Genomic DNA, 23,782 nt, shown 5'->3' on the forward strand with positions numbered 1-23,782 from the left:
TGGCAGCCATTTTATGAATAGCAGCCCCCCTCTCCAACCTCCAGCCATTTTGCAAGGACGCCCCCCCGCCCCCGCCACTACTACATTAACAACAATCCCCAACACTGCAGGCATCCGCGTGCTTCCTCCCGACCGCAGGATATCAGCCCGAGGCGCTACGCGACAAAACACGGGAGGGCGCCCACACGCGGGGACGAAAGCGGCCGATTTCCGCAGACCGAAGCGAGGAAGGTGTCTGGCGAATAAGCCTCGTTCCACTCTACTTTCGGGATCTTCGGCGTTGTTCCCGCCTTGCCCTTCTCAGCCGCCCGCAGTCCCGTCCCGAGAGGAGGCGGAGAAAGAGACCAAGGTCAGGAGGGCCTCCCTTCTCCCTCGCTGGCTTCTAGGGCGCCAGGAGGAGCGGGGCTGGGAGCCATGAGCGAGCCTCGCGGCTGTTGCCCTGGATCGTACGGGCCGGCTAGGCCGGAAAGCAGCGAGGTAAGCGGGCGGAGGGACGCCGTCGGGCCTAACAGAAGGCAGCGGGGGTCTCCAAGCTTGGCAACTTTAAGACTTGTGGACTTCAACTCCCAGAATTCCTCAGGCAGCTTTGCTGGCTGAGGAATTCTGGGAGTTGAAGTCCACAAGTCTTAAAGTTGCCAAGCTTGGAGACCCCTGTTTTGGAGGACGCGGCGTAAGGCGCATCGGGTCAGGCGGGGCTATCGCTGTGGTGGGATTGCCCCTTTTTCTTGGGAGATCCAATCTACGATCACTCTGGCACTTCTAAATGCACCACGCAGGACCTGCCCAGTGGTGGGATTCAATTTTTTAAAAACTACCTGTTCTGTGGGCGTGGCTTTGTGGGCGTGGCATGGCTTTGTGGGCGTGGCAGTGGAAGGATACTGTAAAATCTCCATTCCCTCCCCACTTCAGGGGAAGGTTACTGCAAAATCCCCATTTCCTCTCGATCAGCAGGACTTGGGAGGCAGAGAATAGATGGGGCCCGGGGCCAGTCGGTGGTATTTACCGGTTCTCCAAACTATTCAAAATTTCCACTACCGGTTCTACAGAACTGGTCAGAAGCTGCTGAAACCCACCTCTGGACCCGCCTTAACAACACCTGCGAGGAGTTGTGACAGGCGTTTCTGGGGTTTCCTCTCCCTCTCTGCATGGTCCAATTAGGCTTCCTTCGGTTCGGTTTTATAAAAGTTGTCATTTTATAGTTCTTTAAAGCATTTAATGGTTTTTGATCTTGTTTTTACGGACATCATAATTGTATAGGTGTCTGATCAAGTTCGGTACAGGTAGTCTTCGACTTACAACAGTGACCATTCGAAGTTACAACAGCATTGAAAAAAGTAACATGACAGTTTTTCAGAGTTTCAGCCTTTGCAGCATCTCCACTCCAGGAGCATGTGATCAGATGCTTAGTAACTGGTTCATACTTACCACCATTGCAGCGTCCTGGAGTCACGGGATCTCCCTTTTGCAACCTTCTGACAAGGAAAGTCAATGGGGAAAGCAGATTCACTTAACAACCAGGTTACTATTTTATCAACTGCAGTGATTCACTGAACAACTGTGGCAAGAAATGTTATAAAAAGGGGCAAAACTCATTTAACAAATGTCTCACTTAACAACAGAAAATTGGGGCTCAATTGTGATCATAAGTTGAAGACTACCTGTATACCTTCATAGTTACAAAAGTGGTATAAAGGTGGGTTTGACTTGGTTTCTCCAAATGCTTTAAGATCTGGGAGTTGGGATTGCAAAGTTTGGCTTATCATTGCAGCATAAAGAGAGTCCCGTCAAATGTGCTACAAGAAAGCTCGTGCTAAAAGTGTACATCAGAGTTGTGGTGTTGCTATTGCTAGCCTTCTCTGCATTGCACATATTTCAGTGAACTGAAAGTTGTGTTCTTGTACTCGCTGTGTAAATTGTCCCCATCAAGACAGTCTTTCAATGAATCAATATTTGACCAACTCAGAACCTCCATGCAGGGATAGTTTCTGGATTGAGAAAGAAAAGTTTAATTTAATTGATGTTTTGATTAATAGGATCTGCCTTGCTTTTCTTAGATGAAAACCAAGGAAAATCAGGGGCATTGTTGAAAATAGCACCTGTATGATTTCTTGCTTTTTCTTTAGGAGTTGCCCACAGATGGACTTAAAAATGACTTACAATCAAACGAGGAACCTCTCTTAAGGAAGAATCCCCATCGATTTGTCATCTTTCCAATCCAATACCCTGATATATGGAAAATGTACAAGCAAGCTCAGGCTTCTTTCTGGACGGTAGAAGAGGTGAGTTGTACAGAAGGCAGGTTGCAGCAGGTGACCAGCACTAACCCAAGGGTGGGCTGCAATGTCAGCCTAGGGACTATACAGGTAGTCCTCGACTTACAACCACAATTGAGCCTAAAATTTATGTTGCTAAATGAGAAATTTAGTGAGTTTTGCCCCATTTTACGACTTTTTTTGCCACATTTGTTAAGTGAATCAGTTGTTAAATTAGTAACACCGTTGTTAAATGAAACTGGCTTTCCCATTGACATTTGCTCGTCAGAAGGTAACAACACATGATCACATGACCTTGGGACATTGCAATTGTCATAAATATGAACCAATTATCAAGCATCTGAATGTCAATCCCATGACCAAGGGATTTACTGCAATTGTCATTACTATGAAAAATGGTCATTTGTCACTTTTTTCACCCGCATTGTAACTTCGAACAGTCACTAAATGAGCTGTGTTGTAAGTCAAGGACTGTCCGTATTTTCTTTTTCTGTCCTATCTTGGGACCATCAGTATGATACCATGGTTTCTGTAGGCCTTAAGCATTCATTCTGCCCCTTAAACTTTAGCCTTAAAAATAAAGGAAAATGCAAGCAAGATAATAATTAAAACAAAATGTTATCAATCAATTAAATATGTGAAACTAGAAGTAATGTGAAATATGATTTTGGAAATTAGCTAAAGTAGAGTTTTGCTCCAGGTTAATAAATATGGTAGGAGTGGAGGAAGGTATATTAGAAAACAGTTGAAACAAAGCTTGGAATTAGTTAAAAATTAAAATAAAAGTTAGGAGTGGAGGAAAGCATGAGCTGGAAAACGGTTAAAGCAACGCTGTGGACCAGCCAATAAACAGAGTTAGGAGTGGAGGAAAGCATACGCTGGGTAATAGTTTATATGAACTGTGAACCAGTTAAAAATAAAAAGGTAGGAGTGGAGGAGACTATATCTGGGGATCAATTGAAATATAATTGTGAATCAGTTAAAAATAGGGGTAGGAGCTGAGGAAAATATGCACTAGAAGACAGTTAAAGTAAAGCTGCGAACCAATTAATATATAGATTAGGAGTGGAGGAAAGCATATACTGGGTAACAGCTAAAGCTAAACTGTGAACTAGCCAAAAAATATAAAGTTAGGAGTGGAGGAGATTATACCTGGGGAACAATTGAAATATAGTTGTGAACCTGTTAAAAATAAAGGTGGGAGCGGAGGAAAGCACTGGAAAGCTGGAAAGCAACTATTTAAGTTGCAAACTAGTTATAAAATAAATATAGGAGGAGTAAAGGAGATAAGGTTGGTGTGTAGTTAAAATCATACTGTGAACCAGCCAAAATAATTTAAGGTCAGGAGTGGAGGTAAGCCTTGCTGGAAAGCAGCAGATTAAGATGTAAACCAGCTAAAAAATAAAATTAGGAGGAAGTGGAAGAAACTTCACAGGAGAATAATAATATAACTGTGAACCAGTTAAATAATCAGATTGGAGTTATATAAACTATGAATTAGCCAAAATAAATTTAATAGTATAAGAGAATAACTATGGAGTAACTAAATCAAAATAAAATACTTTGGAAGTAATAAACTACAGAGCGAAATGTTGATTGATTTTGTAAAAATTCTAAGAGAAAAGGGAAATAAATTTTTGATAAGATTTGGATATTAGTTGTGATCAAGAAGAGGTGAAATATAGATTTGGTGTAATGGGTCTTAAATTGAGAAATGTATATGAAATATTGATTGTTAAAATGATAGAGATTTAGAATGGTGTTTATAGTCTAGAATGTTGGGCGAAATAATTGAATGATAAATGTTTAGAATAAGATTTTTTTCTTTTTTTTCTTTTTTTTTTTAAAAAGATGTAATTGGATAAAAATGGGAACAAAATTGATTGTGGGAATCTTAATAATTGTACTTACTATATGACGGAACAAACATCTGTTCTAAAAAGATGTATTTTATGTTTTGTGTTTTGAAAAATAAAAAAAAAATTGGGGAAAAAAAAATAAAGGCTTGAATTGTTCAACCCTTACTTTTCTGGGCATTGCAGATGAGATTTGGAAAGCTACATATGGATTATTCACCCCTAGCCTAACACTAGCAACAGAGTTAGCAACATGAAAATGGCTGAATAACAGAGTGAAAGAGGTTTTTTGTGGAAAGAATATGATCAGATTCTAGTAGCCATCACAGATTTCTACCCAGAGCATAGGAAATCCTTTTATTTCCATCTTGGCAGAAAAGTGACTGCACCTTGGCTTGGTCCATATGGTGAAACTCAAACCCTGCAATAGATCCCTCAAGATCTAACAACTGAAAAGTCCTTGATATATTTAGACCATAAGGCAGCCAAGAGAGAGAAGCAAAGGTGCAGAAGAAATTCTGTTCACTAATCTGGTATTCTAATTTACATACTTTCCTTACATTTTGGTTAAGTTGCTTTTAAGAAAGTATCAGTTCCTGTTACAAAAAGGCAGTCACCATTGCAAACAAACCAACAAATGCACTGCCTACTTGCATGAGCAATGAAATGATCAAGGGGTTTGTTTATTTGTTTTTGTTTTCTGGCATTGTTCGGGGATAGAAGGATTTTTGTAATAAATCATACAATGAGCTCTATGTGTTTTCAGTGTCTTTCCCTCTCCGTTTGTGGCAACCTATATGTAAAAGGGACGTGGTGGCTCAGTGGCTAAGACACTGAGCTTGTTGATGGAAAGGTTGGCAGTTCAGCGGTTCGAATCCCTAGTGTCCCGTAACGGGGTGAGCTCCCGTTACTTGTCCCAGCTTCTGCCAACCTAGCAGTTTGAAAGTACATAAAAAATGCAAGTAGAAAAATAGGGACCACCTTTGGTGGGAAGGTAACAGCGTTGCGTGCACCTTTGGCGTTTAGTTATGCTGGCCACATGACCACGGAGGCGTCTTCGGACAGCGCTGGCTCTTCAGCTTTGAAACGGAGATGAGCACTGCCCCCTAGAGTCGGGAACAACTAGCACATATGTGCGAGGGGAACCTTTACTTTTACCTTTTTATGTGTAAACTTAGGCAGAGAATTTCTAGTAAACTAGTGTCTACTCACCAGGTAACCACCAGATGATTAGGCTACAACTCCCAATTATCCATAGACCTATCCTGGCAGAGGATGGTGAGGGTAATAATAATCCATTACATTTAATAATAATCCATTACATTACAAGACACCACCAGGGAAAAGTTGGTTAGAAGCCAGGAGAATCTGCAAAGGCAATCAAAAGAAAGTCAAGATGGCAGGAAGAGCTGTATGATAGAACCCCACCCTTTTTAATGTATATTACAAGATATGGAAAAAGAATAGGGCTTTGGTGAGGTTGCAGCTACCAACTTTATCAAAAATGCCCCCCCTCCCATGTATGCCCTCAAGATGCTTTTATTCCAACAAACCGGGCTGGCCTAATTTTTAAATTTTTAATCGTTAACTTTTAACTTTTAAATGTCCAAAATGGGTAGTTTTATTTTAATTAGATATGGGCCAAATTATTTCATATTTCTTAAATTGTTTTTTAAATTTTATATCTGTGTGTTTTATTTTGGCTGTACACCGCCCTGAGTCCTTCTGGGAGAAGGGCGGTATATAAATTAAATAAATAAATAAATAATAAATTCTCCTCTTTGAAGTTATAGGGTATATTCTCTTAAATATTTATTTTGCTTTTCAGAATTATCAGTAAACAATGATGATTTCAAGTGTGTAATCTGTATTTCTTTTTTCTATTTGTATAGGTTGACTTGTCAAAGGATCTTACTCATTGGAACAATCTAAAACCAGAAGAAAAATACTTTATTTCGCATATCCTAGCTTTTTTTGCTGCCAGTGATGGAATTGTCAATGAAAACTTGGTGAGATGCTTCCTGTGATGTACCTGTAATACTTTGATGCTGTGTTTCTTTTTCATTGCATGCAATCAAACAAACATCTGTTTGTAATTGTACTTTGCATGTATTTGCTGTCTATCATAAGGAGCATTGTAAATACTATTAAGTACTTACTTTTAATGAAGTTTGTACTAATCACACTGACTTTCAACTGCTTTTTCTTGGGAATCCTATATGTGTATATCATATACCCACTATACCCAGTGAATATCATATATTCACTATACCCAGAGATCAGTGGTGGGTTTCAAAAATTTTTACTACCGGTTCTGTGGGTGTGGCTTGGTGGGTGTGGCATGTCTTGGTGGCCGTGGCTTGGGTATGGCAGGGGAAGAATACTGTAAAATCTCAATTCCCACCCCACTCCAGAGGAAAGATACCATAAAATCTCCATTCCCACCCCACTCCAGGTGAAGGTTACTGCAAATTCCCTATTTCCTCCCAATCAGCTGGGAATTGGGAGGCAAAATTTTTACTACCGGTTCTCCGAACTACTCAAAATTTCCGCTACCAGTTCTCCAGAACTGGTCAGAACCTGCTGAAACCCACCTCTGCCAGAGATGCTCTTTTGGAAGAAAATAATCATTTACATAAGATATTGTGGCCTAGTGCACTGTGTGAACCCGATCTTACATGAACATTTCGATATCTGACTTATTTCGTTGACAGGTAGAACGTTTTAGCCAAGAAGTGCAGATCCCAGAAGCTCGCTGTTTCTATGGCTTCCAAATATCAATAGAAAATGTTCATTCTGAGATGTACAGTTTGTTAATAGACACTTACATCAAAGACCCTGAGAAAAGGTAATTAGCGTAAGTATTACCGCTATGTAGAGGACTTACACATTTCTTCGTTTGTAATTTTCATGTACAGTCTGGTCTAGGTGTAACGGGGGACCGTGGTTTAACATTGCAAGGACATATCAGTGGAAATTGGTATTAATTTTAACGTTTATAAGGGAGAGTTTTTGCTTGATCTTAGGAAAAATCAGTATTTGCTGTAACTTTTAAAATTTTATTTCTGTCCTATCTTTATTATGTTTATACAGGTAATCCTCAATTTACAATAGTTCATTTAGTGACCTGTTCAAAGTTACAACAGCACTGAAAAAAATGACTTATGACCGTTATTCACGCATATATCTGTTGTGATTTCCCCGTGATCATATGATTTAAATTCAGATGCTTGACAACTGACTCACATTTATGACAGTTTCAGGGTCCTGAAGTCATATAATCCCCTTTTGTGACTTTCTGACAAAGTCAATGAGGAAACCAGATTCACTTAACAACCGTGTTACTAATATAACAACGGCAGTGATTCATTTAACAGATGTGGCAATTTTTGTTCAAACTGCAGAAGAGATTTCTAGCATATGCTGGTGTACTTTCAGAAGATTCTATATCTGAGAGAAATACGGTGCAATGTTAAACGCATCCATGCTATCCTTGGATGTAAGCTAATTTGTGACAGCAAGTGATCTATGCTTTTATGTCAGTCCCGCTACCCAGATTTACAGTCTTTTGCTTTTCCTCCATTCCTCTTCCCTCCTTCCCTATCCTCTCAGGGACTTTTTATTTAATGCTATTGAAACAATGCCATGTGTCAAGAAGAAAGCAGATTGGGCAATGAGATGGATAACAGACAGAGAAGCCACTTTTGGTAGGTGCCTCCATTGTATGTGTTATTCATTGGGTTAACTGAATAAACAGTAGTTCAATTATTCATGGGTAGGTGTGTTGTGTGAACAGAGGTTTCATTTCTCCCTTTGCTGTCCTTGTTTGAAAAGTCTTAAAATGGCCTAATAACTGGAAAGATCTTACTCTTTTAATCTGCAAAGTGGGCCAGGTTCAGAAGGTGAGAAGCCAACTGCTAGGCTTAATTGTTTGACTCCCTGATATATATCTCTATCTATCTATCTATCTATCTATCTATCTATCTATCTATCTATCTATCTATCTATCTATCTATCTATCTATCATATTTTTCGGAGTATAAGACACACCTTTTTACCCCCAAAAGAAGGTGAAAATCTGGGTGCATCTTATACTCCGAATGTAGCCCCACTCAGCTTCTCAAACGGAGGTTTCAGAGGCTGAAAAAAGCATCAGAAACAAAGCTTCAGAAAAGAAGCCCCCAAACAGAGCTTCAGAAAAAAAGCCCCCAAACAGAGCTTCAGAGGCTTTTTTTTCTGAAGCTCTGTTTTGGAGGCTTTCAGAGACAGAAAAAAAAGCAAGACACAGAGCTCACAACCAAGGAACCTGTTGCTCAAATTCACCTCTGGGGACAGCTGATTGGAGGTATTCCAGAGGCCGATCCACCTGCCAATCTGCTTTTTTCTTATTTTCCTCCCCAAAAACTAAGGTGCGTCTTATACTCCGGTGTGTCTTATACTCCGAAAAATATGGAATCAATCTGTCTGTCTGTCTGTCTGTCTGTCTGTCTGTCTGTCTGTCTGTCTATCTATCTATCTATCTATCTATCTATCTATCTATCTATCTATCTATCTATTCAAAATAGATAGATAGATAGATAGATAGATAGTCAAACAATTAAGTCCAGCAGCTGGCTTCTTACCTTCTGAACCTGGCCCACTTTGCAGTTAAATAATTTTCCCTCAGGAATGACAGTGAAATAAACCTTTGCCATTCCAGTAGAGTCTATATTTACATATATTTCTTTGATCTACTCTACATCCTAGAAGTTGACATCAGCCTCTTAAGAATATGCTGATTCCAGAAGTATCTGTGTTAAAGCTATTCCTCTGGGGAAATCAAGCAATTAACAGGTTTTCTGAAATATCTCTTTGAAATTAACAAAACAAGCCAGATGAGACAATGTCCACAGTATTTATACAAGATACAGTAGATTCTATTTCCTTGTTAGTGAGATTGCACCTTAATTAAGATTTGGAACGGTCATGGTTTTTGTCAGTGTTTCCCACTTTCTGTGCTCCAAATGCATTTACTTCACACCTTGGCTGAGTAAAATAGGAAAAGAATTTTATTCTTTTCTACCATTTGAAGAAGGTTCATTAATTGTCTGATAACAAATTTTGATTTTGTTGAAACAGGTGAACGAGTGGTTGCGTTTGCTGCTGTCGAAGGCATCTTCTTTTCTGGTGCTTTTGCAGCCATATTTTGGCTCAAGAAGAGAGGGTTAATGCCAGGCCTTACTTTCTCCAACGAACTTATTAGCAGAGATGAAGTAAGATGTGGGGCAAAAATATTTCAATAAGGTTAAATATGATGCTTTCAGAGAAGCAGTATTGTTTGTAGACACTCTTATTTGTGGAGAGTGCACAGTCTACAAATGTAATTTATTATGTCTGGTTGCATAGTCACTCAAATGTTTAGACTGGATTTCGCACTTTTATCTGCCTAGCCAGTCCTTCCCAAGGACCTGGGATAAGCAGATGCTTTTAATGGTGCTAGAGTATGGTTGCAGGATGTAAGATGTTCCAACTAAAGCTGCCTTTTGAAATTGACTGGTGGGGATTATTATTATTTTGGAAATGATCATGATTCATACATTATTAAAGTCTGAAATAAAATCCACAGAATGCTGTTTAACAAGATTATTGTTAATGCTACCATTTTTTTTAGTATAGCAATATGTTGTAGTTTTGAGAAAACACATTTCCCAATTCTACCAATATTTTTAGGAGTTGTGTGTATTTCCCAGTCCACAACATACTATTCTTGTATTTAAGATATTGAGGGGGAATAAATGTGATTTCTGAATTAGAAATGTCATAAACTGTACTTGCAGGGAATAGGGGTATGCAAACCAAGTTTGTGAATTAGGCAAGAGATGTCTGGAGACATCTTAGATGTAGACAAAATTCATTAATGCACATCTTATTTTATGTTAAGTTTTAAAACACATTTTAAATCGTTGCTGTTAACATGCATTGTTAGTGGGTTATTTTGACTTTAAAAAAAGCTGCAAAGGCTTAAAGTAATTCTTACATTAAAAAATTGTCTTCTGTTTTTTTTAAAAAAAAAGATGAATTTCTTATGTTTCTGCCCTGTTTATTTCTTTAAGGGGCTCCACTGTGACTTTGCTTGCCTGATTTTTCAGCATTTAGTGAATAAACCTTTGGAGGGAAGGGTGAAAGAGATCATTGTCAATGCGGTTGAAATTGAAAAGGTGAGATCGGACCCCTTTGCCTGGACATAGTTTTGATCAACTATAAAATAATGTAGGCTATGTTTATAAACCCATTTGGCCTATGATGAACTTTAATATGAGGGACTCAGTTGTAATTTTCTGAATTTGCATAATACATACCCTAATGTGGCCATCTGAATTGGGTTAATAAATCCTGTAGGTTAAAATGTGGTGGACTAGTTGTGATTTAGTGTGTTTATGCAAACAACCACCCTACCCAAGGTTTATACCCTTGTGGTTTGCTGCTGTGATTGCTCAATGCATTGCACGAAGGTCAGGTCACTTGCTGAATGAGGCACAATTGGCTGAGCTAACACAATATTCTAAACCACGGGTGTCAAACTCAAGGCCTGTGGGGCGAATCTGGCCCGTGGGGTGCTTAGATCTGGCCCATGAGGCCACCCTCGAAACAGTGAAGGACCGGCCCGTGGTGCCTCTGTCAATGAAAATGGAGCTTGGAGGGCTGTGCACAGCCCTCCCAGGCTCCGTTTTCAGCCACGGCAGCCTCCTGCAGCCCTCTGCCAGTGAAAATGGAGCCCGGGGAGGCCACGGACAGCCTCCCTGAGCTCTGTTTTCACTGGCAGAGGGGTTCAGGAGGCCATTGCAGCCATAAATGAAGCCTCGATGAGTGATGTCGGGCTGGCCACGCTATCCCTGGCCACACACCCCGGCCCCAAGGTCAAACACAACCCTGATGTGGCCCTCATATATATACATGGGAGTAGACCAGGTGCTTCGACAGAAAAAACACTTAATCTTTCCCCTGGCTCAGCTGATAAAGGGAGGAGAACTTGTGGCTGAGAGGTTAATACAACTGCCTATTAATGCAGGTAGCCCAAGTTTGGATGCAAGTAAGGGTATGGCTAGCTAATGAGAGCTAAATAGCTTGAAATAGATCTATACTAGTCTCCCTTTATTTCTTTATCAGCAAATATAAATTTGATACAAAATAGTTTGTTGTGATAGCGACTGCCTTGAGGGCTCCTGGATTGGAGCTGAAAGGCGAAAGGGAAGCAGTATGCTCCCTCCCATATTGGGGTAGACCAGGTGCTTCGACAGAAAAAAACAATATACTATATATATATATAAACTTCATGTTATACATGTGAATCAAACTGGGAAAATACTCTGAATAATTTCATTTTTTCTACTATTGCAGGAGTTTTTGACAGAGGCCTTACCTGTGGGATTGATTGGCATGAATTGTACTCTGATGAAACAGTATATTGAATTTGTGGCTGATAGGCTGCTGCTGGAATTGGGTTTCCCTAAGGTAAAGTAATTAAATTTACCTTACAGTATTTGCATTGAACTTTGGCCCTGTGAAGAGACCTTTTCCTAAATCTATTTCAAAGTAGGTCTGAACTCTTGTTTTGCAAGAAGAATGGGGTTGGTTCTGTATTTGGGCACGAGTAGCATGTGTATTTAGGTTGGTTATTCTTTTTATCGATCATGTTTTCTTGCAGTTCACTGCATACTTATAAATTTAACGGCATTTTATTTTAGAACATTTACACCCCAATTTTCCACACGTGGAAAAGCCAGACTTCACAATAGCCTATATCAAGCTTGGTATCTTGAGGTATCTGAGATACCAGCTTGGAATCCCAGCCACCATGACTTTTCATGGGAATTCTGAAGGGCAACTGAACGGTATCTTTTATTGAAAAGGCTGGCCTAAGGAATTAAAAATAGTTTTTATCAAGGTTGGGAAATAGTGCAAAGCACAGCTTTTGTAGTTCAACCCCTTTCCATTTATGGCCATAAGAGTTATCTGATTTATCCTTTGTACTGTAATGAAGGAACATGTTGCATCTCTTTATCTGTTGGCTCCCAGCAGATTTGAATCTATTCTGTTCAGTTTTTGGAGAAATATCCTGCTGATGGGCAGATAAACAAGCTGTAGCCCCCAATGCTTAGAGATAAATGTGCACAACAGCATACACATATTTGTGCATTTGAAGAGAGAGTGAATTTTTGTGTGTTGTTCAAAAATGCTAACTGATAGGGAAATGTGATAGAACAGGTAATGTTTGAAAAAAGGTGTGAATGTAGAAAGCAAAGTGGAAAGCTCTGTCAATCTTTACAGAAGTGAAGCTTTTAGAAAACTTGAAATATTTTGGCTTTCTCCTGGTCATCCTTATCAGTCAAAGAGGAAGAAACCAAATGTGGGGGTGGGGGGTGGGGGGGAGGCTAAATGGAAATGCTCCCTAGCAATCATCAAAGATGGATTTGTCCTTGCAGTGCCTCATTCAGTTCCTATGTTTTAATGATATCTTTGATTTTCTCAGGTCTTTGAAGCAGAAAACCCTTTTGACTTCATGGAGAACATTTCCCTGGAAGGAAAAACCAATTTCTTTGAGAGGAGGGTTTCAGAATATCAACATTTTGCAGTTATGTCCCAAGCAAATAATAAGATATTTACTTTAGATGCTGATTTTTGATCCTGCCTACTTGGAAGATCGACAAAGCCAAACTACACATTCACCCTCAATGACGACAAGAAACTTCTTATAATCCAAGTAGGGGATTCTTAGAATATTTTATTAACTATTAAATAGTTGACAGAAAAGTTTCTACAAATAGGTTACAAGTCGTGTGCATATATACGCTCTTAACAACAAGTAACAACAAGTAACATCATGCAGCTTTTCTAAAACTATATTGTGATATTTAGGTCAAAGTTCAACTGCTGATCCTTTTAATAACATCCAATCCCATCATTAGAGTGGAAAGCTTTTATGAAGATGAGAATGATCACACTATAAAACATTCCTTCCTACCTTAGTTCTTGAACTGAACTGAGATGAAAGACATACTCCTTTGTCTTAAAGGAATGTTCCAGGATAAAGTCTTGGATAGGAGACCATCAGAGAAAGTTAAGATTGCTTATCAGATTCGAAAAACATTTTAGGCAATGGAGAACCACCTCTGCGTTGTTTCAAGGACCACAATATGGACCTGGCCACGTAATTGGCAGGTGTCGAAACTGACTCGGTGGAGTCTTTGTTTTTATGTACTTGGGAAAATGAAGAAGACGACACAAGCACTTTATAATCTTTTATCATTCATTTTGGTTAGTCAAATTAGCACAATGTCTGAAGTAATGTGTTCGGGAAGGATTTTTCATTTGGCCTCAAAACTTTATTTTGGCTGTAAACTGGATTGCAGCAACCCACATAACATAGAACTTGATCACCTTACATAAAGGTTTGGTTTATTCAGCATGATGAACCAAGATAGCTTGTCCTTGTTATGCAAACGTAGCTATTTTCTCAACAAATCAGTGCTTAATGTAATGTGTGAACAGTAACTGTGTTTATGTGACATACTGATCCAAAAAATATTCAGGGCTTATTGCCTGAACCAAGACTTTATTATTAGTTTTTGTTATGCAAATTTAGAAAATTGGGGTAATTTAATAATCTATGCATAATGATATCATATGAATTTAGCTGTGATGTATGTCGTGGGATATGATTTAAGCTACCTTATTTAGAATGTGAACAATGAAGAACAGATAGGTTGGCTATAAAAGTATTTTAAAAAGAAAAAACAATATAGAGGTAATTGACAAAACCAAAGCTTCCTTTGTGAAATGTCACAGCTAATGTTTATTAAATTAATGTTTGGAAAACCAGTTTTGTCAAGCTTTCTCTATGAGCATCCAGTAAAGAGGGCTGAGTAAGGCAGAGGCAGAGATAATTTAACAATGTTCATGATATCATTGTTTTTTCTTCTGGAAGGTTGCACTAGTAACTTCCAGATATCTTGGACTTCAACCCCCATAATCTTTGGGTTATGAAACAGTTTTATTCATAACTAGTCCAGTCCAAATAGAAGCACAATTTAAGGATGAAATATATCACAGGGATGAAATAAATCACCCCCTTATATTATCAGGATTGATCAGGATTTGACACATTGTGCTAAGCCATTGTAAGGTTTGTGATGTGTAATCAGATTGTGGGTTACAGATTAGAAGTCTAGTGTCTTATTTGAGCCCACCATAGCTTTGAAGCTGAAATACTTGCAAAAATTGCTTTTTCAGGAACTGTAATATGAAAAAAAAAAAAAATAGAAAGTCTGGCTGATGAACTCAGCAAGTTTTACATTAGAGTAAATATGTCTATAATTGTATTATCAGGGTAAATCCTGAAAGATTTGAAGTTTATAAAGCTTTCTCTGTTTTGGTGCGTGCAAATTTGGTCTTGGATTCAGCCTTAGTTAAGGAAACAGACCTTCTGATCCACTTCAGGGAAGTAAATGAGATATTTTGTTGGATGTATTTTAAAGCTTTTTCAAATATTCCTGTTTCATGTATAAGACTCTGATTTAGTCATTTTATTAATGACATAAAACTTGCATTAAGTCTTGTAAACTCTTTTTAATTAAGTTTATTTTTTTCCACCAGTAAAATGTCATTAAAGGCATGACATTAGAATGGACAATGTAAAGAATGCTTCTTAATTTGTCACTCATACGTCTTGGAAAAAAAATACAAAATGATTTAAATAAAAATTGTGAGAACAAATTATGGTTTTCCTTTTGTGAGTTTTCTGTTTGGACCCATTGAGGATAACATGCCATAATTTACACAAAGCTCTTAACCAGATTGAAAACCTGGATGTGGAAACATATGCTCTGAACCCAAATTCAATCCCTAAGATGCCAGAGACAGTAGAAGTTAGGGATACGCAAAACGTTTCAAATTCATGTTGACTTTGCAATGTTCTTTTTCAAGTTTGCGAAAATGAAACAGCTGTTTTGTGTCAGAGGGGCTGGTTTAATCATTTTGGAAGTATTCCAGGATTTTGAATACGGAACAGTGTTGATGTACAAAATACTTCCAAAGTGATTGGGAGAGTCCAAGTGGTGCCCAGAATAGTTGTTTCTCACTCAAAATGGGCAATTTGAACATGCATTTGAAATTATTTGCACACCCTATTAATCCTGAGGTAGAAATTAGCCAATCATTTATTTATTTTTTTGCCATGCAACCAGGTTAATTCAGTAAGCATGCTAAAGTTCACACAGTGTTCTAAACCAGGGGTCTCCAACCTTGGCAACTTTTAAGCCTGGTGGACTTCAACTCTTCAGTTTTGCTGGCTGGGGAATTCTGGGAGTTGAAGTCCGCCAGGCTTAAAGTTGCCAAGGTTGGAGACCCCTGTTCTAAACAGAGTCTAACTATGCTGCCTGAGCTTAACCAGACTGAAGCCTAAAATATAGTTGGTTAGTTCCTGCAGCATATGTCTTAAAAACAGTGCCGGATCAAATGTAGGGATAGCACATTGTGAATTCACTCAGACGTCAATTACTGTAACAATCTTTCAAGTGAGGTCACAAATGGTCTGATCCAGAGTCTGACAGGAAAACTATTAGTGATTTCCTAGAAACTATCAGGTTGAACCTTGCAGGGAATGTTAATTCCAGAAAGCAGAAGCGGTGGTAGCGAAGTCCCACAAGATGGCTGGTTGTGGACAGGACCCAGAGCACACCTGTCATCAATTCTTACCGGATTGGTAGAAATGGTTGGAGAAAGATGTCCTGAGAGGGAACCAAGTCCTAAACCCCAAAAGGGCACCTGAAAACTGATGTAACCAATGTAGTTCGTGAAGCAGAACTACTCCATCTCCTTCCGTACAAAAATCTGATCTCAAAACTATTATTATACAATTTAAAAAGTTTAGAAACTTAAAATGGTGAGAAAGGCAAGAGAAATAAAACTACATAACATCCTCACTGGAATGGCTAAATGGTCTTCAACATGTGCTTTAAAGTTACTAGCTACCTTTCTAAGGTCAGAACAGAGATCCAGATTTCTGGCACGGCTATGTAGAAAGTCAATTTTGTAGGGTGGCTGGAAGTTGACAGTATTTAATGGGATGTATCAAAGGACTTATTTTAACAATTGACTAGATATATTACAATGAAGACAATTTGTCACAGACATCTACCGGTAAATCTGGAGAGCCTAATAATATGTAAAAAGATGTGATTCCTTTTCCTACTAGGGTAGGAGACAGGAGTGCTAGAAGTAAAAAAAGAGAAACCATTGCAAGTAAAATAGGTTAAATACTGTAGGGCAGTGATGGCTAACCTTTTCTGGACCGAGTGGCCAAACCCCCAAAATGCAATGTGCGTGCAACCCCTGCACATGTGCCCTGCCCCATGCATGCATTCACGGCCCCCACATGCGCACTACCCTCCCCGCATGCACCCTCATGCATGCATGTGTGCCCCTGCACAGGCCCCACCCCCGCGCATGTGCGGCAGAGACCCGATGACCAGTTGACTGGTGGGAGGCGCGCACGCATGCGTGGTGGAGCTGAACTGGGGTGATGGCTCGCGTGCCCACAGAGAGGGTACTGCATGCCACCTGTGGTACCCGTGCCATAGGTTCGCCATCATGGCTGTAGGGGCTTCAGCATCACTAGATCATTCCTAGTTTTGCTAGTTCCTAGCTAGCTCTTTAGAGCAGGGTTTCCCAATGTTGGCAACCTTTTAAAATGTGTGTGGATTTCAATTCCAAGAATCTTTACCCAACAGGCTGACTGAGGAATTCTGGGAGTTGAAGTTCAGACATCTTAAAATTGCGGAAGTTGAGAACCACTGCTTTAGACAGCCAAAGGAACACACAATTTCTACATGATCTGCAACAGCACACAGATAACATTTTCCAAACCGTGATCCCAAATTTGACTAAAACAAAGAACTGTCCAGAGGTTAAATCAACAAGCTTGGTTTTAGCAGATCGGATATTTCAGTACTACCCAGTAGGTGGCAATACAGTAAAGCCTATCACATATTCGCTTTTTTACAAGAGCGAAAAGCCTATGGCAACCAATCAACCAATCACACTTTTGTGGCAATTTTGTGTTTCTTATTTTGGGCAGCTTTTACCTTTAGATCATTTTCTATGATCTTGTCTTTTATCCGGAGATTTAATAAATCAGACCTGAACACTTCTGCCTCCTCCAGTTAGAAGAGCCTGGCAATCAGCCTTCTCACTAAATGCGCAGCTGGTGCAGGGAAAAATGTCATTAAATTTTAGCTTCTCCACTAGAGATTGAAGCAAGGTTTAGAATAACTGGCTGATTTCCCTTTGAAAAGTTGACTTGAGTTAAAATAGCAACCTGTTCCCAACAGGTTCTATTCTTTTAAAAGAAAGAACACACTCCCAAGAATGTTTCAGAATAGTTTCTTTTGAAAATTCAAAGTGGATGTGGAACTTGATACCTTTCCTGCAGCTGTATCTTTTTATGTTCTGCACAGAAGCAGCTACCATTTCCTTTTCTTACATTTTGGCTCCTAATTCTTCCATTTTTTTCCCTAGTTAGACACAGCTTGAATTGTATTCCTCCCAAACGTTTCCCAAAATTCTTGGAAAGGTTTCAAGTTTCAGGTTGCTCTTGTTTTATGGAGCTATTGTACTGTATTTAATACAGTGTAATGACCTTGCTAGAGAAGACTGTGTTCTTCTCTGGGACAGCAACTTCTGAACTACTTCCTGAAGAATTGGGACTCTTAAAAACCATTACTCTGAGCTCAGATCTTCAGGTAACCTAGGAACCCATACTTGGTTCTGAGGATGAAATGAAGAGGAGTAATTAGCCATAGAAAATAAAGGGCAGATGAAATTTTAGACCAGAGGTCTTCAAACTTAGTAGCTTTAAGACTTGTGGACTTCAACTCCCAGAATTCTCCAGCCAGCTATGCTATGCTGGGAGAATTCTGGGAGTTGAAGTCCACAAGTCTTAAAGCTGCCAAGTATGAAGACTTCTGTTTTACACCCACTGGAGAAGAAGTTGAGATACAAATCTTCTGATGACTTACTGTGAGATAAGAGCCTCTTCAATGGAGGGATTGACTTGATAGTATGCAGCTGGAACCTAGGTATGGTTCTGGAGTCTGTGGCTTCAAACTCTTCAGTTTTTAGTACTCAGTGATGGATTATCATTTGCATTTGGTTTTGTTTCAGATCATGGTATTTGACTCCTGGATCAGAGCTGTTTTTTCGCTTTTTGTTAACACCTTTTTAAGCATTCCTGGCTTGTCTTTGACTATGTTTCCAGTTGTTCATGTACACTGAATATGCACAGCTATTCGGCTAAAATACATTGACTAAATTGTGGATCAGTGGTGTTTTTGGAATTTGTCATTCAAAACTAGAAAATTGGGTTGAGTTCAGTTAGCCATAAGTAAGTGTGCCATGTTGACTTAGTTATAGGAAAGTTGTAGGAATCTACATGGATGGAGTAGATTAGGGTCCCACAGAATCTGGAAAGGAGTGTTGTCTTCAAAATTTTTAAAATGCAGACTCACACTTCTAAAGGATGCACAACACACTATTTCTATACCTATTCCCCACTTCTCAGCATATAAATTTGAGTCCACTGGAAAAGCAGATTTGATTTATCCAGGGAATTATGTGACTGGACCTGATTTTTCTACATTTTTTTTTGTGGCAGTTAAGCAAACATCAGTCACTAAGGAAATCAATTTTCCCCAATGAGCATTTGTTACCATGGCAAAGACATCACCAATTGCAGTCACATGATCATGGGATGCTGCAAACAGCCAAAAAGGGGAGCCAATGTATGGCCACTGGCCACCGTAACTTTGAAAATGGGTTGTAAATAGCTTTTGAGGGGGGGAGGTGTCTGTCATAATTTTGAAAGGTTGTTAAGCTACCAGTCATAAGTTGCGGACCAGTTGTGTTGCATCTACCCTACCCTGTTTAGGTTCAGAAGCTAAGTGGGATTGGTCATCACTTGGATGAAAGAAAGAACAGTCTATAATTAATTATATTTTCCAGGATTGTAAGGCAATCTTGTGTTCCTGAGAAAAAAACACATTGTTTTTATGAGCCAAGACTGTTCACTGCCACTCAGCTGTAGCCTTTCTGCAGGAAGAAAATGATATTGAGGTATTTAAAACACTTCTGAAATATTCCAGATATCAGTGTCCCTTTCTTCTGGAAGTGATTTGTGCATCTTTAATGAATCGGAAAGAACTATTTGTACACCATGTTGCACTAAAGGAAAAACACATCTAAATGCAAAGTAGGTGTTTCTGCAAATGGTATGTCTTATGATGTTTCTTTTTAGAGTCCAGAAGCAAATTAGCATGTCTCCTAGTTTTTTCAATCATGTTGGATCTGTCTCCCTATACATGAAAACTAAATATGTACTATATATACTGATACTTTTCTGTATTAGCATATAAAAAGGTAAAGGTTCTCCTTGAACATATGTGCTAGTCGTTCCTGACTCTAGGGGGCGGTGCTCATCTCCGTTTCAAAGCCGAAGGGCCAGCGCTGTCCGAAGATATCTCCATAGTCATGTGGCCGGCATGACTAAACGCCAAAGGCACATAGAACGCTGTTACCTTCCCACCAAAGGTGGTCCCTATTTTTCTACTTGCATTTTTTACGTGCTTTCGAACTGCTAGGTTAGCAGAAGCTGGGGCAAGTAACGGGAGCTCACCCCATTACACGGCACTAGGGATTCGAACCGGTGAACTGCTGACCTTTCGATTGACAAGCTCAACGTCTTAGCCACTGAGCCACCGCGCCCCTCTGTATATTAGCATATACATGCTTACTAACTGAAGTATTGTATTCTGCCCATCTTCCAAAGCCCTGGTAGCACAGCAGACTAAAGCACTGTTATTAACATCAGCTGCCTGCAATTACTGCAAGTTCAAATCTCACCAGGCTCAAGGTTGACTCAGCCTTCCATCCTTTCTAAGGTAGGTAAAATGAGGACCCAGATTGTGGGGGCAATAAACTGACTTTGTATAAATATACAAAAGTATGAAGGCTATTTGCTTAACGCATTGTAAGCCGCCCTGAGTCTTCAGAGAAGGGCAGCATATAAATCAAATAAATAAAAAAAATGCCTAATTTTTCCTATTGGTCCAGGCAATAGACATGGGCAATTTTTTTTTTTTACAAGCCTTATTGGTTTCCTGGAGTAACTTCTTGGTGAATGGGCTATAAGCACCAAAGTCTTGCTCATTTCTTGTTTGGATTACTGCAACTTGCTCTACATGGGGCTACCCTTGAAGAGAATGCAGAACCTATAACTGCTAAAGATCACAGTGACATGGACAGTTCTGGAAGCCCAGAGTGTGGCACATAACCAGTGGTTACCAGCTTGCTTCTGGGTCCAAATCACAGTGTTCCTTTCTACCTTTAAATCTCTTTATGATATGGGTCCAGGATTAGGGTTTGGATTAATCAAGATAAATCACTTGCAGATTTTATCACCCTCTTTCCAAGTGCAAAGTATTATAGCAGAATTAGCAAAGTAAATGGTTAAAGAGCTTGGAGGGCAGAGGCAGACTTTAAATTCAGCACTTAATTTATTTATTATATTTCTATACCACCCTTCTCCCATAGGACTCAAGGCGGTGTACAGTCAAGAAAAATATAGATACACAAACATCATAAAATTGCTAATTAAAATTATTATTATAACATAGTTTGGCCCAATTAAATAGAACCTAAAATTAGATAACATTTTAAAAACATTCACATGTTCATATGTTTAGCCCCGCTTGTTGGAACATCAGGGTTTTGAGGGCACAGCGGAAAGCACGGAGATCAGGGATATTTCGTATCTCAGGGGGCAGTTCATTCCAAAGGGTTGGAGCCCTCACAGAGAAGGCCCTCCCCCTGGGAGTCGCCAGTCGGCATAATTTGACTGACGGTACCCTGAGTAGTCCCTCCCTGTGAGAACGAACTGGTCGTTGGGAGGCTATTGGTGGCAAAAGACGGTCTCGTAGGTACCCAGGTCCTAAGCCATGGAGCGCTTTAAAGGTGATAACTAATACCTTGAATCGCACCCGGAAGACCACCGGGAGCCAGTGCAGCACTTAATGATGGGTGGGGATAAGAAAGATCAGCAAATTTGCTCCCTACCCCCCCAGTTTTTTGGACAACTTCAGTTTTGATAAATTGTAGTTTTGTATCAATCAGAATAGAGCTGGAAGGGGCTTTGGAGGTTTTCTAATTTAGTCCCCTGCTCAAGTAGGAGACCCTGCCTAAACCATTTCAGACAAGTGACTGTCCATTTTCTTCAGGGGTGGGTTTCAAATTTTTTTACTACCGGTTCTGTGGGTGTGACTTGGTGGGCGTGGCATGGCTTGGTGGGCGTGGCATGGTGGGCATGGCAGAGGAAGGATACTGTAAAATCTTCATTCCCACCCCACTCCAGGGGAAGGATACTGCAAAATCCCTATTTCCTCCCGACCAGCTGAGACTTGGTAGGCAGAGAATGGATGGGGGCGGGGCTAGCCAGCATTTTTACTACCGGTTCTCCGAACTACTCAAAATTTCCGCTACTGGTTCTCCAGAACTGGTCAGAACCTGCTGAAACCCGCCTCTGATTCTCTTCTTAAAAACCTCCAGTGATGAAGCACCCACAACTTCTGAAGGCAAGCTGTTCCATCTGGCTGATTGGTGTCTGGGAGTCTGTAAAAAATAACTCATTTTTCTGAAAGTCTGCCTAATAATGAGAAGTGCTTTTATATGTACACATTATCCCTATGTGCATTTTTAACTAATATTCCTATTTTGACTATAGCTTTACTAATGTATTTTTCCTGCACCGTAGAGTATCTACCTTCATATAGAAACCAATCACTCCACTCTGAGTTGAAGGAAGTTCCAGCAGCCATAGTCTTTGAATTCTATATCTGAAAGTAAGAGGGATGTTCTTTGTCTCTTGGGTCAGTGCTAGATATCTCTCATAGGATGGCTCTTTAACCAGCTGATTATTTCATGAACCTATGTCAATAAGACTGTTGGCAAAGGCATGTAATGACACATTGAAGATTAACTGACATAAACACGGGAGAACAGGCCAAGGGTATTACTTAGTTGGCTTAGTTGTTCAGTCATTTGGTCTTGCAATCTGGAGTCTGTACTAATAAATCATACTGTTTTGAGAAGAAGCAGGCTGATCAGCAAGAGGAATAGCTAACAAATATCACATTGCTGCCTTGCCCAGATTTGAGGCTGCGGAGAGGGGATTGGCAGGAGAGAGGGAGAAAAGACTTATAGAGATATTTATATATAATTCTTGATTTTATATGCTGTTACAGTTGTTATCGACTCTAAGCAGCAAACATACCCAACATCCATAAATATGATTTAAAAAATAACAACCAGATCATAACAAATTACAAGCTCCCACACTGCAGCAAAGAACAATTAGAATTGCATTCAACAGATTGTCCCATCACAAAAAAGACAAGTTTCATACCACATCCATCCTAAAGGCCAGTGTTGGGAAAAGCAACCAGAATCATTCATGAAGAGTGTCAACAATAGTTGTACTGGAATAAGAGGAATTATTGAGTTTGTCATCTTCACCTCTATAACTGTCTGGTTTGGTTCTGCAACCCAACAAGACAGACACAGACTTCAGAGAATAATTAGAACTGCAGAGAAAACAATTGGTACCAACCTGCCTTCCATTGAGGACCTATATACTGCACGAGTCAAAAAGAGGTCTGTGAAAATATTTACAGACCCCTCACATCTTGGACATAAATTGTTTCAACTCCTACCCTCAAAACAACACTTTAGAGCAGTGCACACCAGAACAACTAGACACAAGAACATTTTTTTCCTGAATGCCATCACTCTGCTAAACAAATAATTCCCTCAACACTATCAAACTATTTACTAAATCTGTACTACTATTAATCTTATCGTTCCCACCACCCATCTCCTTCCACTTATGACTGTATAACTGTAATTTTGTTGCTTGAATCCTTATGATTTATATTGATATTGTTTCCTGATTGTTTATTTGTACCCTATGACTATCATTAAGTGTTGTACCTTATGATTCTTGATGAACGTATCTTTTATGTACACTGAGAAGCATATGCACCAAGACAAATTCTTGTGTGTCCAAAATTCTATTCTATTCTATTCTATTCTATTCTATTCTATTCTATTCTATTCTATTCTATTCTATTCTATTCTATTCTATTGATGTACGAGATGACTAGGTGGAGCCCGAGATTGAGAATCAATTGCATCATCAATTTGGAATCATTACATTCCCACAAGAGACCAAATTCCGTCCCCCTGTGAATTCTGTTGACCTTTATCTAGCGCCAATTTGGCTTGACTGTTGGTAGATCAGATTATTGTCTATAGGTAGCATGAAATAATCTTTTTAGTGCTTTGAACTCTTTGACAATTGCTAGTCAACTACCAGACTGACTGATCCCAGTGGGAATGGCAACATAAGGCTTCAAGGATTCTGGAGGAATCCTGGCCTGTACCACTTACTGCAGTGCAAAGACTCTAAACTCAGACCCCTCTTGACTCCTCCTTCCAGTCTAGCTGGAGATTCCACCACAGCCAACTGAAACTGTTGGGTTTTGCATACTTGCCTTCATCCCAATGGAA

The 23,782-nt window shown here is 39.6% G+C and overlaps 1 protein-coding gene across 3 annotated transcripts; it reads left to right on the top strand.

The window, feature by feature from the left end:
- The first annotated feature begins 190 nt into the window (after positions 1-190).
- On the top strand, positions 191-14,771 carry RRM2B (ribonucleotide reductase regulatory TP53 inducible subunit M2B). 3 transcript variants are annotated; one of them, XM_070940407.1, is made up of 9 exons: positions 191-349; positions 2,124-2,279; positions 6,022-6,138; positions 6,844-6,977; positions 7,742-7,836; positions 9,248-9,381; positions 10,222-10,326; positions 11,507-11,620; positions 12,639-14,771. In XM_070940407.1, the coding sequence occupies exons 2-9, from the start codon at positions 2,238-2,240 to the stop codon at positions 12,789-12,791; spliced, it is 894 nt and encodes a 297-aa protein (XP_070796508.1). In that variant the 5' UTR covers positions 191-349; positions 2,124-2,237; the 3' UTR covers positions 12,792-14,771. The 3 variants fall into 3 exon arrangements, with proteins under 3 accessions (XP_070796508.1, XP_070796506.1, XP_070796509.1); XM_070940405.1 differs by having other exon boundaries at positions 258-477; XM_070940408.1 differs by lacking the exon at positions 191-349 and adding an exon at positions 738-789.
- The last annotated feature ends 9,011 nt before the right edge of the window (positions 14,772-23,782 follow it).

This window comes from Pituophis catenifer, unplaced genomic scaffold (assembly GCF_029215685.1).
Source record: "Pituophis catenifer annectens isolate HBS135680 unplaced genomic scaffold, rPitCat1.0.hap2 SCAF_3, whole genome shotgun sequence".
NCBI lineage: Eukaryota > Metazoa > Chordata > Lepidosauria > Squamata > Colubridae > Pituophis > Pituophis catenifer.